The 15,483-nt window shown below is 38.1% G+C and overlaps 1 protein-coding gene across 2 annotated transcripts in view; it reads left to right on the top strand.

Moving 5' to 3' along the window:
* Positions 1-15,483, top strand: part of CALCRL (calcitonin receptor like receptor) — a 63,671-nt gene that overhangs the window by 32,463 nt on the left and 15,725 nt on the right. For both annotated transcript variants that reach the window (XM_082284932.1, XM_082284931.1), the window contains exons 2-10: positions 609-708; positions 1,707-1,851; positions 3,329-3,439; positions 4,387-4,499; positions 6,870-6,961; positions 12,127-12,253; positions 13,657-13,810; positions 15,024-15,084; positions 15,196-15,262. In XM_082284932.1, coding sequence (XP_082141058.1) covers positions 658-708; positions 1,707-1,851; positions 3,329-3,439; positions 4,387-4,499; positions 6,870-6,961; positions 12,127-12,253; positions 13,657-13,810; positions 15,024-15,084; positions 15,196-15,262 — 921 coding nt within the window. In that variant the 5' untranslated portion in view covers positions 609-657. The remainder of the gene's footprint in view (positions 1-608; positions 709-1,706; positions 1,852-3,328; positions 3,440-4,386; positions 4,500-6,869; positions 6,962-12,126; positions 12,254-13,656; positions 13,811-15,023; positions 15,085-15,195; positions 15,263-15,483) is intronic.

Here is a 15,483-nt window from a genome sequence, read left to right as displayed (position 1 = left end):
TTTTCTTCAAATGACAGATAAACTACAGCTACTGCAGGTACAGAAACTATTTTACAGCTCACATTTCATTCTTGCATTGCTACTGTTATCCTTGCAAGGCTGTAAGTTCAGGATGAAGTGGCTTCTTACTAGATCAGTTATTCCAGAAATGGGAGGATTAAATATCAGGACATATAAAGAAAATGGGAAATAATTGTGTGTGTTTGAAAGCCTGTGTGTACTTCAAGGAAAGCAATGTGCAGTGTAACTGCTGTGGTTGCCCAAAGGCAGAGATGGCACTGATTGCAGTTTGTATCTCAGGGCTGTTTGCTGTGGGGTTGGTACCAGGCACCTGCGTGAGACAAACCCTCTGAAGGGGCTGGGCGAGGCAGTGGAGGAGCAGTGCAGAAATCCCTGCTGCTGGAGTTCAGTGCTGAGGAACTGAGTGCCTTGTTTTGACACCATATTGTGCATCCCTGTGTATTTCACGTGGCATCACTGTGCATGAATAAAAATGGAGATGACCTCCATCGATTTTAGTTCAGAAAGAAAATATGAAAGTCTTTTATCAGTTTTGGCTTTCATTAATTGCTAAATTTCTTTCTATTTTTTTTTTTTTTCTATTGCAGTTTGAGTTCATTCAGCTACAACGTAAAATTCACTGCACCAGATTTAAAAATGACAAAAATCTGGATCACATTTTTGCTATTCTTCTTATCGGTTACTATGGTGAGTCTTATGAATTTTTAAAATCACTTCCAGTTTTAACAACCCTGTAAAGAGTACCATAGAAATTATTAATATGGAAGCAGAAAGAGCTAATCTTGTGTTCAAATGTAGCTTCTGAAGAACAGGATCTTTATCTACCTTCTGTTGTCCTTTAAATTCCTTTGGCAAAGGAACAGAAACAGTATTTACCTCTACTGAATCCAGCGTATTCTCTGCTGGCTCAGAACACTAGCAGTGGACAAGTGACCTAGAAGCAGTACCCTGCGGACCCCAGGAAGAGGAGAAGATGACTAACTGAGATTCAGGGGACATCCTCAGAAATTTTAATTTCATCCCTTGTTCAACAGTGGTACAATATTTCAATCTGCAGCTGTGTTTTTCTGAGAAGCTTAGTAGCTTCCCATAAAATATTTAATTACTATTAAAAATTCACTTAAAAGGTTCAGGTTTTGGTCAAGATCAGCTTTCCTAAGATTTTTTAATTTTTAATTTTTATAACCATCAAAGTGGATGTCTTGTCTTTTCAATACCATTTTTTATTCTGAGGGTTGACTTTATGGTTCACCAGACTACAGAGAAACCAAATAGCTCTGGACAAGCCAAATGCTTCAGTGCATAAAATATGTGGAAGGGTTTTTTTGGTAAAGGATCATTTTGGGTCTGACTGAAATGTCTTTTAGACTGAACTTTGATACATTTCACTGACTTTCACAAAAGCTGTTTGTATCCCTCTGACCGTCTCAGTGCTTTCTATGCACGTTGCCATTATTATTTACAAATCTTGCCAATTGTTCCTCCCCCATGCTCATTCAGGAGACATTTATCACGATTCAGTAGTAAGAATTGCTAATTAACCAGAAATACATAAAATCATATTGTCAGTAATAAGATTTGAAGATCATTCTCTTTCAGTAAAATAATATTTAAAGGATAATATTTGAAAAGATTGATGTTGGAGCTTGTATGTGGTTTGCTAAAAGACATGTTTTTCCTCTTAGTTCTTTGCCACTGCTACACCATCTGAGGGGCATCAGAACACGACAATGGACTTTGCCCAGCTGAGTGTTACACGGAATAAAATCATGACAGCCCAGTATGAATGCTACCAGAAGATTATGCAAGATCCTATCCACAAGAAAGAAGGTAGATTGTTTCCTTATGAGCTTTTACTAAAGCAAGTGGTCAACGGATATAATTACAGTAATTCAGGATCCTTTCATTATATTAATTTCTTGTCTTGCTAGCAATTATTTTTCAGGTTGTAACAATATTTGCCCAATTTTTTATAAATATCACTTTGGGATGCATGAAGTAATATGTTACATTATCTGCCCATAGCACCACTCCTGATATAACACAAAGCTCTTCTTTCTGATGAAGTAAGAAATGTTAGTTTAAATAGATATCTATATTAAAAAATCATGACTAATTAATCTGACCACCTTATTTCATTTCATGCTCTTACAATACCTCTGTCTGCTTGGTCACATCTGCCTTTAAAACTTGTAAGTATCTTAATCCACACAGTTTCCCTGTTCTGAGGGTTGTGATAGTGTCATTATTGCTTTTCCTGATAAGTCACTCAGAGCTGACCTCAGCCACTCCACCCGTTGCTGTATTCACTTGGTAGCTTCTGGAAATACTGAATGGCTTTTGAGGCAAGCAAAGGGGATTGTGTTCTTTTACAAAGAGATTCTTCTCATCTGAAATGATTCTTTGAAGGAACTGAGTGCCTGGAGGTCAGAAATGGATACAAGTATGGCAGTGTAAGCTTATGCCCAGCTTGGGGCTTTACAGCTTCAGAAGGATCTGCATAAATTGGAAAATCTTCAGATGAGGAGGAATAACATGACTTTTGAAAACTGCAGCCTTTGAGATGGGGACATTATTAAGTCTTTAAAAGAAAACTGAAGTGAGATAATAAAAACATCTTCAAATTTGTAGAGATGGTCAGTCATTCCGTGTGCCTTTTGGGAAAGAAGCTGTTTATAAAATGCCAGCTCATTCTCAAGGGAGGTTTATTTTAGATGTTGAAATGTGTGTGAGGAATGAGACATTGGAACAGGCTCTTGAGGGGCACTGGATTCCCTGTTCCTGGGGCACTTGGGGAAGTGTTTGTCCAGTGACTGCTGCAGGCTCAGCTCAGTCTGAGGCAGAGCCAGTGTGGCTCCTCCCAGCCAGGCTTTCTTGTGGCTTCTGGGATACCACTGTGTTTTCTATGAATGAGGAAACATATATACAGGCTTGGTATACATCCAAAATATAAAAAAAATCAGTAAAACCATCTTTGGAAGCATGAGGTTCTTTGCTAAGGGACATTATTGAGATGAATCCATTTAGGGGGTTTTTGCCCACCATGTCCTAGATCTGAGGCTTGCAAATTGTAGATGTAGGCCATTTCAAGGTGAATGAGAAAAGATTTTTAAACATGTTCAAAGAAATGTATGTGTAAGGAACTATCTCTGTTAAGTGAAGTTTTAACCAACCAATGCTAAATCTTCTTTTTCTTTTTTTTTTTCCTCATTGCTGCAAACCTACCTTACCCAGTCCCACATCTTACCTTTGAAAGACTGTTCTGAAACAAGAGTTATTTTATTCCCAGGTCTCTATCTGTTTGCAGGTCCTTACTGTAACAGGACCTGGGATGGCTGGTTGTGCTGGAGTGATGTTGCTGCCGGAACTGTGTCAGTGCAGCGTTGTCCTGACTATTTTCAGGATTTCAACCCATCAGGTATGAGTGCACTGACTTCTACATCAACGTATTTCTCGTTGAAATGAAGGTCTGGGGGCTTGATGTCTTTTGTTTGCCTCACTCAAGTCATTAATGCTCTGGGATTTCAGAAACTCGAGACCCATTATTTGCATTTTCCTTTTATCACATAGAAAACTGACAAGTTATTTATTTTCTTTTCTGGGAATTCTGTAGATTAGGGAGTAGGAATTGAAGTCAGATCACAGTTCTTTCCTCTTAGAGATGAGCTTTTCTGACAGACAGGCAGAAATATGACTTACTCTTTTGCCTCAGTTTAAAAGTTGAAGTTGACAGAGAGTTTCTCCCACTTAGAATCATTTCCTGTTTCTGTGGGCTTAGCTTTGTGAGCATGTGGAAAATGTCATACATTTCTAGTCTTGTCTCTTTCTGCGCACTTTGTATTTCCCTGGGTCTTTTTGTGCCTCCTTCTATTTGATGATAGAAATCATTGTGTTTCCAGCAATTTTCCAGTTTGGTTCTTGAGCAGTTTCACTGTTGATGTTTTCCCTCCTGTCCAGTACTAATTTATAGTGGTAGGATGTTAGGCTTTAGTTTCCATCTTGGATGTTAAACAAGCCATTTAAATATTCTTGTCACTTCATCTGGTAGTTCTCTACAGCCTTCATCTGGTAGTTCACTTAGTTCAATGTATTTTGATACTTAATGGATTGGAGAAGAAAAATCTATTTGTTTTCTTAAGGAAAATCACATCATTGGTTGCTCTTGCCAAGCAAAAGCAATGGCCTCAAGTTTCTCAGAATTCATAGTAACAAGCGAAGTCTCTCTAGTCATATTAATAAAGCTGTCATTTGTTTGCCAATCTTTGTTAAATACTTGGCATCAGGAAATAGAACTTCAGTGCTGACTGCTGTATTTTTCTTTCACTTTTCTTCTTTTGTTTTTCATTCCATCAACTTTGATTGTAGAAAAAGTTACGAAGATCTGTGATCCAAATGGGAATTGGTTTAGACACCCAGAAAGCAACAGGACATGGACAAACTACACCCAGTGCAACATCTATACACATGAAAAAGTGAAGGTAAAGAAAGAAATGAGTGCATGATACCAGTGTCAAGAAACTGAACTGAAAATCTTTACAAGTTTCAAAACTCAAAAGGCAGCAGAGTTGATGCAACAATGCTTTGAATAGTTTTCTATATACCAAAAGTAGGCTCTGTTCCCACACATACCTGTGTGGGTCTATGTATAAATGCTATTTTTATAGACTTCGGTTCATCTTGAACATGCCCATCCATTAAAAGATTTAGAAAAAGAAAAAAAAAAATCTCTAACTGACCTCTTTGCTATACTTTGTGATATGTGAGGATTCAATGGGCAAAACTGCGTATTTTGCCCCGTTCCCCAGCTGTATGTCCACTAATATTCCTTATGTTTATCAAACATTCAGTTATGGGAAGAAGCAGTAAATTGAATTCCTAAGAACCAGGGCTATAAACTACAGACCAGGATAGTCTGTAAATTAATTTGGACCTCACGTTAAAGGGCTCAGAAATAGCAGACTGTGTCAAGAAATCTGACGTGTAATAGAGTTTCTAACTGACTGCGCCATTGCTGTTGAATGCCTTGGGGTACTTACCTAAAAACCACATTGGGCAAAAGATGGTTACAGATGATAATAAGGAACTTTATTATTGCTTTTTCTCAAACCATGAGACTTTGATTTTGCTAATGGCAGTTTAATTCTATTAGCAGAATTGCCGTAATTCATTGATTCTTGCTAATATTTGGCTGGGAATGGAGGATATTATTCAGAAAGGAGCAGATCTATGATGATCTTTCTTTATGAATAATGAGGTAGTTTCCCTTGGGCTATTTTGCCAGCATATTTCAATGCTGTCACAAATCTGAAGCCATTGTATGGAATAAAAGCTCCAAAGAAAGCCTTGCTGCTGCTCTCTGTGTTGTTACGCTCAGCAGCATTATCCCTTCACTTTGCTTGGAAGGCAGATGAGACACTGCACAATAACTGTGGCTGTTGTGCGTTGTTCAATTCTCATTGTTACTGCCCTCAGTGGTTCCTGCTGTACCATGCTTTTGTGCCTGTTCTAAATTGAGGGGAAGTCTCTAAATCCTTGAAATGCACCTCTGCCTGGATTGGTCACTGAGTGAGGGGGTGGTACAGGATATGGACCTGTCATAGAAAGGCTGTTGCCCTTACACATCTCAAATTTTAGCATTTGGGGGTAACGCTTGATTTTTCTCACTCCCAAATTTTTCACTTTCCAAATTTCATAGTAAGTTCCACTTATACCTATTGCATTGCCATTTGGGTGTTTTTTAAGGAAGTTATCTCATTTTTAAAAATAATTATAATTTGAAAATTTCTAGCACATACAAAGAGTTACCCTTGTGTCATCTTACAACCTACTTAAAGCTTTACCTGCAATCTCTTTATATTATCTCAAAAGTCAGTGTATATAGCAAGCTGCAATTATTCTGTCCTAACTTGGAATGATAAGTTGAGAGGATACACAGAGTTTTCAGTATGTGAGCATTTGGATGTGTGCTCTACTTCTCCCTCTGGAACCCAGATAGTTGTGCTTTATTGGGAGAGTATAAGGTTCAACCTGAAAATCTTCATTTTTGTTATGTGCCAAATGATAATCTTACATTGAATGGAGCAAGAGTTTTTTGAAAGACAGATTCCATGACTGAAAGCAAAGGTTTGTTACTTTCTGATATAATTAATTAGTTAATTAATATATTAGCTACAAGAATTAATGATAACATGAAGATATTCCAGATATTAAATCACCGGTTCCTTTTTCTTACCTTTTGTATCTTACCCAGATTTTCATAATTCCATGATTGACTGTAGGCTTATTTAACATGCTTAGTCTTCACTATTTTTAAGTAATTGTTAACTTTTTTCATGCCCTTCCTTAAATGCTCAATAAAAACTGAATTTCCAGTACCATAATCACAGCTTACTTTGAAGGAAGTATCTTTAAATGCTGAGAAAAAACATTCTATGGGGAAAAAATACATAAATTCATACAGCAAGCACATGTTTTACTTAGGAGTTGTGTTAAGAGAGGAATCAAGCCTCAGACAGCAATGCACCCAGTACAGGAACTTAAATAGCCAGGTTTATATAAATACTCAGAAAAAAAACATAGCAGTGTATATTGGAAACTTGGTGTTTTAACTGGTAAGAGGTAAATTTTAGTGATTACTTCAATTAATCTGCTGTGTTCCCTAGGGAGAGAGATTTTAGTAGGATGTTGTTTGGCAGGATTCTGAACTTGTTCCGTAATTACCTGAAATGGTTTTGGGTTTTTTTTCCTATTAGTCTTATAGCCACTTTAACTGCAGAAGAGATGTATAAATATGTGCTTTATCAGCAGTAGCTGTGTCTGAATCACTTGGCTTTGTTTTTGTGTTACAGACTGCTCTGAACTTGTATTACTTGGCCATCATCGGACATGGCCTTTCAATTGCATCACTTCTGATTTCTCTTGGCATATTCTTTTATTTTAAGTAAGTATATTTAAAATCCTTTATCAAATACCAGTGGTTGCCACAATCCTGGTTTCAGTACTTTGGGACACCAGCCATCCAAATGAAATTAGATGGAGCAGGAAGGTGAAGAAAGCCAGTATATAGCTTTGGCATTGGACATTATATTGTAACAAAAAAGGAGGTTTCCTTTCTCAGATATCTAAAATCAAAAACCTGCAACCCAAAACCTGTGGAATATATTGAAAATAGGAAATGGGAAAATGCTTGTTCATTTTGGGTTTGTGATGTATGGATTTTTTAGTGATAAATTACAGTATGGATACTAGGAATTGGAGTCAATGATCCTTGTGGGTCTCTTCCAAGTCAGGATGTTTTATGATTCTGTGTTATGCCAAGCATCAGCTGAACTAAAGAGCAAGTGGAAACCAAAATAGTGATGACATTTGATAGGTACAGTAGCATTCCAAAGTCAGTACCCACAAAGTATAACAACTGTAAGGAAAGTAAGGCTAAGAGCTACAATAGAAATGGGAATAACAAAAAAAATCCCATTTTTTTATTCACAGTATTGTGTGTGATAGGCTTGTCATCTGCTGACTAACAGTTATTGTGTCACCTTCTTGAAAGGAAGTTTGAGCAGTGTATCACCCTGTCACAACAGCTCATAATATAACACACAGGCCTTTTCAAATTAGTCTTATTACTTCATATCTTGTGAACTTTCTTTCCTTCCCTATGAAAGACTCCTTTTCTTTTTCTTTTCCTTTAAGAAGCTGCTGAGGCCTGGTGGGAAGGTGAAACCTGGGGTGTTGCCGTATGAGGAGAGCTGAGAAAGACAAGTTGTTCCCTGTGCCAGCTGCTGCAGTGCCCAGTGTGGGCTCCCCATGTCAGCCTGGCCTGGTTTAATGATTTGTGCCTCCCTTCTCCTTGGCAAACACATCTGCTCCTCGTGCTCACCTACTCCTACCACTGTACCCTGCTGCCTCACTCCAGCCTGCATTTCCTCCTGGCATTTACATAGGAGTAGCAGATACACTGGCAGTGGATGCTGCTTTTCTCATGCTGTGGACTTTGATTAATTAGGTGGAGGCAGCTGATGATAAAAAAAGTTCTCCTTTTCAGTCCCATCTGGATGAAACGATGCTTTCACTTTAGCTGTGCATTATTTCCCCAGGCTTCCACAACATTTCTGCAAATCCCCAACAAACAATGTTTCCACTTTGTAGCCTTTCTTTTGAAGTCCAGTAACCAAGATGACATTTCAGCTTTTTCTGATCTCGTTTCAGGAGGAAAACACAGATAATTGTTTTTAATCAATTTATTTTTGTATGACCTGTAAAAACAATGCTTCCCCTTTCCAAATTCACTTTCCTTCCACAAGCTCAACATGTGAAATGGCTGAGTCCTTATAAGAACTTTGATGTTGCATAAAAAAGGTCTATACTGTTGCAATAAATGTCATAAAGCTTAGGAGACTAAATATCTAATGTGACAGGAAAAATGCTTTAACACAGGGGAAAAGAAAAAGATTTGGAGTAGGATATGATTTTCTAAATTCACAGAGTCAAGCGTGGTTTTTCTGTACCATAATATGCAAACCAGTTTCATCTTTGCTTGTGGTACTTAGTGCAAAAGCAGGTGATTTGCTTTGCTGCCATCCTGTGACATACGATGTTGTGTTTGTCTAACCATCCAGGGATTTTCTTCTCTGGTAGCAGGATCATCCTTGCTCAGAGAACCGCATGGAATCAATCCAGACCCACAAACCACATTTTCTAGACTGTGGTTATGTTGGGATATAAAAGGAAATTACAAAATTCAAAGGAAGCTAAAGAAAGTCCTCTGCAAGCTGTTCTCTTGGGATGTACAGTTCCTCTAAAGTATTTTTAGTAGCAGAAGGGTATTTAAGGACCTAGATTAATACCAGGATGTATTATGTATCAGCTAAAGCTTGGATAATTATTCATAGCTTTAACAGGTGGCCTTTTTTTTTTTTTTTTTTTTTTTTTTTTTTTTTTACCAATGTGGGGGGTGTCTTTGAATTTGTCATTTCCAAAAAGTTTATTCTCTTAAGTTGACTGACAGCTTCTGGACAGCATTTGTTGGATTTCTGATCATTGTGATATCTTTAGATTTGACTAGAAATTTGAAACTTTTCCCCAAAGGAAATAATCAATTGTTTGGGACTTGAATTATTTTTTAGGACTAAAATTTTTCTACATTTTATGTTTGCATTTTAAATTTTGTTTTTTCTTCAGAAAATTTTCTCCTTGGAAATACTTGTCCAGTTTGTGACTTGTGTTCCCCAAGTGCATTGGAGTTCTTGGTTTAACAGTATGAAATGGGTCATAAGCTTGGAAGTCTGAACTTCTCTGAGAACTCATCTATGAGACATAAAAGTAACTTCTGCAGTGTCTCTGCTTTCTCATTCTGTTCCATACTCGAGATCATGCATGTGTTATAAATGTTAAAATAGTTGTAGGATTTTCATAAAGAATGAAAAAAGAGGCAAGAGAGTACTTAAAAAAGCAGTGGTTTCGGATAAAGGGGAGCTATAGTTTCAAAGGTGTCCCCATCCCCCCCCCCCCCCCAACAAAAATCAAAGCAGCCAAAAAAAAACCCAAAGAAACCCACCTGATCTAAAAGACTTGCTGTTGATCAAGTGTCATGTCAAATCCCATGACAGCTTTCGCAGAGGAGAGCAACACTGTGTTAAAGAGAGAGTGGGCAAAGCACTGATTATTGGATTGTTATGGAGCAGGAGCTGGCTGAGTCACTTTCAGTAATGTCATCTGAACAGATAATTCCCCTTAGATGCACACATGGATCTCACTGGTTGAGTTTTGCAGTATTGGAATACCTTAAAATCCTAGATCTTAAACTCATTTAGGGGCTTTTGAAAATGTCACCCTTTTTTCTTTTGGAGAAATATTAGTGAAATTAATTTTTCCCTAATTCCCAAGATATACAGGAGTTTAAATAGGAAGGGAAATAGGTAATTTAATAGGAAGTCTGCTTTTATTTTAATACACATTGTTTAATTGAGGGGTTGGTCATTCAAATGCTTTTAGATCATAAATATGAGAAGTGATTAAAGGATATTATGTCATTAAGAAAAACAGTCAGAAAAAAGGAATATAGGAAGGATAACAGAAGAGGGAGGGTGGGGAAGCTTAGGAAAGATCCTTTTATTACCAAAAACAGTTTTTAAATGTCATCAGTCTTGCTTTTTGTTTCTTGTCGGTGATCCTTTCAATCCTTTCATGCCTGGGTGGAGGTGGGTGTGGATGGGTGTGTTTGAATATTCAACAGGAACAGCTGCGGGATGACCCGGAGAGATGGCCCCATTAGCTGTACGTGCTCTTCCTTGCCTGAGCCTTGAGTCTTAACAATAAGCAGACAGAATTCCAGAGTTTTTCAGGACTTGTTTACACAAAGCCCTTCGCTGGAATCTAGTATTGTCTCTCTTTTCATATGTAAACCATATAGGAAAAAAAACATATAAAAATACATTTTCAAAGACCATAAGACCCTGCATGTTATAATAATTAAAGTTTATATGTTTGGGGCATTAAAACAAAAGACTCAAAACCTTAAAGAGCCTAATGGGATATATTTTTTCCTCAAGTTCATATGCAACCCTGTTTTCCGTATTTTGGAGGCTTTTTCTTTTGTATTTTTTCAGCTAAATGACACATGGCAACCAAAGTTTCCTGTAGGTCCTTGCTGAATGGCAGCACTGGTGTCTAGAGGGGTTTTCTTCCCCTGTTTTTAGTGCCATGGCCTCAGACCTTGCACAGTGTGTACCCAAACCTGTGAGCTTCGTCCAGGCATCTGTGGGTGCTTTGTACACAGCTCTTGTGAGAACTGCAAAGGTTGCAGCCAAGATCTGCCCTATCACCAAGCTTTTGGGACTGTCCTTTTTTTCCTTTGGGTCACGTTGATTGTTGTTTCATCTGTCACCAGTTTTCAATTTATTCCTCCAGCCTTTGTGAATATTCCATATCTGCACTTCTCTGAAAAAATACAAAGTTCTCCCTTCTATCCTCTCAAATTAAAAATTAATCACCAGTGTTCCCCCTTTATCTTTTCTTCCAGGCATGCTATTTGAAGAGGCCAGAAAGCCTGTTGGTTTTTTTTTCCCCTTGGGTGACAGTTTAGTCATGTCCCCTGCTGCCCCTGTGAATGTGTTTGTGATTTCTCTCAGGGAGCAGCAGTGGCATGTGTGTAAGTGGTAGATTTTCTCCCCCAGTTGGTTGTTCCAAAGTGTCAATCAGCTGCACTCCATCTCTCTGGCCATTAACTGGAGACAGGCAGATTAGAGAGCACAGACTCTGCAGCAGAGGCTTCAGTCGCTGCTTTCTCCAAAGCAATCCAGGAGTTCACTGGAAAAACTTGAATGAGAAGCAGTCCCGCCTCTTGGAGTACACTGAGTTATTCCTGCTTCCTCTCGAATGGCAGGAAAACAGAAAGTTGCTGCACCTAAGTTCAACATTGTTTGATATTGTTGAATCTCTGGGGTTTTTTTCAAAAAAGCTCTTCCAAATAAATTCTCTCTTTAATTTTATTTCAAGATTAAAAGCAAACCTTAGAAATCAACACAATTTAATGCAGTTCTTTAGTGATTTTCTAATTATAGCCTATAAATTGTTTATAACTTAGTTAGACACAAAAATCAGGGTGAGATTTGCATTATTTTGTCTATTTAAATGTTTCTTCAGCCTTTAGGCTGAAGGAAGAAAAATGTCAAGAATATGAGTAAAAGGGAATTATCCTCAAAAGATCTGGACAGATTTGGGTAAATGGAAACAGGGTAAGACAGCTTCATCAAGCTCAGGTGTGATAGGTAATTGGGAAATTCTTCAGATACTAACAAAAAAATAAAGTCATTCTTCTGAAAATTATTATCAGCATTCAAATAATTTTCAGCTGGCCACTACAAAGCAGGTCCTTCACTATAAACATATTGGACCTAAATGTATTTGCTTTCTTCCTGTTGGTGTTTAAGCAAAGGTGCTACCTTTCATGTCATTGTATGAAATTTGCTCTGGATCTGAAGAAAGGGTTGATGTAAGACTTGTTAGTAAAATCAAGAGCTCTAGCATTTCAAAATGTCAGAGTTGTCCCCAGGTACACATAGTTGTCCTCCCATGTACTCATTTGTTCTTGTTTATCTTTTCTAGGAGCTTGAGTTGCCAAAGGATTACCCTGCATAAAAATCTGTTTTTCTCTTTTGTTTGCAACTCTGTTGTAACAATAATTTCACTGACAGCAGTTGCCAACAACCAGGAATTAGTTGCAACTAACCCAGTAAGTGAAAGTCTATTTGACAGCCTTGTTTATTTGTATGTGAATAACTTGAGCAGCGCAGCAGAGGTGGGAGCTGCAGAGCTGATGAAATGTTGTGTATAGTGAGGTTAAAGCACTCCTAACGCTGTGTCCATGTGATGCAGTACAGCAGATGTCTCACAGGGCTCAGGACATTGCACATTCGAGGTTGTGAAATAGTAAAAGTGCTTGAAGAGACTGAGCTTACTGAACGCCTCTTTTCAGCTCCACAGAGTCACTTTTGCCCTGAAACAACTGCAGGGAAGCCTATTCTAGATGATGTCAGGGAGGCTGACAGCTGTATTCACCATGGAAGGGCAGGAAAAAATGTTTTGCAAAGTATTTTTGATCTGTCTGCTGGTTTCTCATGGCTTTAACTTGGCCATCTTCAGTTGAAATAAGAACAATTTATTTTTGCAACAGGAGACCCTAAAGATGAAATACCTAAACAAACAAATCCCTAGCTCTGTCTTTATTGTTATTTAGACATGGAAGATAAATTCTAATTCTGTGGAAGTTAGGGCAAAACTCCAGAAGCTGAATCGAGTAAAAAGATAATTTCTCTTTCTCCTGTAGAAGCAGTCATCAATGTCCTGGAATACATATTGAGATAGCTGATAATAATCATCATCAAGTGAGTGAGGGAGCAGAGAATGGTAAAACAATATTGGGTTTTGGTTTGTTTTAAGCCAAGTGGCAGAAATAGAACAATCAAACATGTTGGAAAGAGGGGGAAAAAAGGATTTCGTGTGACCAATCTGCAAGTTAGATGTTGCTCTGTGTTCACAACCTCACATTTTAGACTTCATAATAAATTATATTATAGCATTTAAATTGTAGAATATATTTTGAACAAAGATAAATACAAATAAATGCTAGGTTCCTCCAGAACCTGCTGCAAGCTCTCGGTCCCTAGGTGCAGTTATAAGTAGGTTAGAATCATAAGTATTGTAAGCATTTTAAAAACATGAATTGTTCTCTGGAGTAGTTATATGTTGTGGTGAGTAAAACTGAGAGGGGATTACCCACATCAAAGTACATTTCTTGTGTGGTTACTAACAGATAATTAAGGATTTGGAATGGTTAAGTGTGGCAAGGTTTGCAATAAGGCAAAATATCATTACAGCATTCTACCACACTTGAGGATCTCAGGGTCCTCACATATGAATTAAAACCCAGACTCAGTTATTAAGTTTAATGTCACCATAAAGTATGGGATTGTAATGCCCGGAAAATTCTATTTTAAAAAGTAAATAAATGTGTAATTGTAGTGGAAAACAGAATAAACATTACCTTGAGTAGTATTTTTTTCTGCTTTGTAAATAAAGCTCTGAGATTTCTGCAAATTAAAAATTTATGTTATGCTCTGCTTTTTTTCCCTTCAGGTTAGTTGTAAAGTGTCACAGTTCATCTACCTGTACCTGATGGGTTGCAACTACTTCTGGATGCTGTGTGAAGGCATTTATCTGCATACTCTGATTGTGGTGGCTGTTTTTGCTGAGAAGCAGCACTTGATGTGGTATTACCTTCTTGGCTGGGGTATGTGATTTCACTTTGTGTATTTTCAGGTCAATGCAGCCTCTTCCTCCTTCAAACATCTGTACCTTTGCCTCTCTGAGCTGTAGCTTTGAGTGACAATGGTGCACACCCCCAGTCTTTTTCTGTAGTGTTTTAACAAGCTTAGAAATATTAATGTAGGAAGCTCTCTCTGCCGAGAGAGAGATTATGCATTTCTGGAGTCAGGAAGTGACTCCTCCTTTGTATAGAGAAAATAGTCTCCTATTATAAAAAAGACCTTAAGAAGTAATTATTCATTGTTCCTCACCTCAAAGATGTTTATTCAGGAATGAATGTTTGTTTTCAGAGAAGTCTTGCCGTGCCTAGGGTGGAGGGTCAGAACTGAGTTAGAGATGGTGGAACATGTATTTTTCCAACAGTTCCATTTGACCTGTATTGTTCACTAAGCAAACACAGAATAGCTGTAACAGAAGATCTCAAGTAGTATCGGTATCAAAGCTAAAAAGCCTGGTCACTTCAGATAATGCACAAGGGCTTATTCACAAAGTGGAAGTGGAGGCTCTCTGCAGATGCGGTGTATGGGCACACACAGCTCTAATGTGACTTGGTACCTGGGTCACTCTGTCCCACTGCAGGCACAGCTGAGACGTGGCTGGAAGGTCACAGGTGCTCAGCAGCTCCTGAAGATCAGGTACCACCAGCGTGTCAAGGGCCTCAGATGACTAATTTGCTTATTCTTTTCAAATTTTTTCATTTGGCTTGATCTGTTGAGTCTAATTTCACAGTTGTTTTCTGAATACCCAGCAAGGTATTGATACTTTGTCCTCATACCAGTGAGAACGCGCTCCCCACTGGTCATACTGTTAAAGCTGTGGTCACGTATGCAGTCACCATTTTAATGTTACCTACCTGTTTGGTGTTACTGCAGATTGCAGCCTGAAAAGCAGCCGTGTTAATGAAGATCACTTGTTGCGTTCTAAAAAGTCCAAAGTTGATTTGCCTTTCCTGTGCGTTGCCATGGACTTCTTGGCAAGTCAGTAGGAATAAGGTTTCACACAGCCCTCAGAAAGAAATCTAAGAAAAGAAAGATTAAATTGGTCTGTGTTAGTTCATTTGCTCTGCAGGTATATAGTTTGGTTGAGGTGAAAATACAGAAGATTCCTGCAAGATATGCAAGTTTACTTAGGTATTAACCAGGTTTACTAATGAAGAAAATACTGTTTTTTCTTCACAGGTTTTCCACTGATCCCTGCCTGCATACATGCTGTTGCAAGAAGTTTATATTATAATGACAAGTAGGTAGCATTTCAGCTTGCTTTGCAAAACTTTTATATTTTCTTTAAGGTTAAAAATAACCAAAGGTAATAAATGCCTTGTTTTTACCTTTTCCTATTTGTTTTCTCTAGCTGTTGGATCAGCTCTGATACTCATCTGCTTTACATCATCCATGGCCCTATTTGTGCTGCTCTCCTGGTAAGCATTTTTCAGATAATATTTTGTTTTCTTGTTTTCTGTCTGCTCTTGATGGACTTATAAAGGTAAGAGCCTTAAGCTAAGATTTGGAGGTCACTGTCACTTGTGAGTCTGCTGCTTAACCCAGCAGGTGTCTCAGACACACCAGGTACAAGAAGCTTTGGCCTTACTAAGGATCTCTGCCTCTGCTCCTTTGAGAAACTCAGGGTTTGCAATGTTGA

The sequence above is a fragment of the Coloeus monedula genome (genome assembly GCF_965178545.1).
Source record: "Coloeus monedula genome assembly, chromosome: 7".
NCBI classification, from domain to species: Eukaryota; Metazoa; Chordata; class Aves; order Passeriformes; family Corvidae; genus Coloeus; species Coloeus monedula.
The sequence above is the reverse complement of the archived record's forward strand: the minus strand, read 5'-3'. Positions and strand labels throughout refer to the sequence as shown.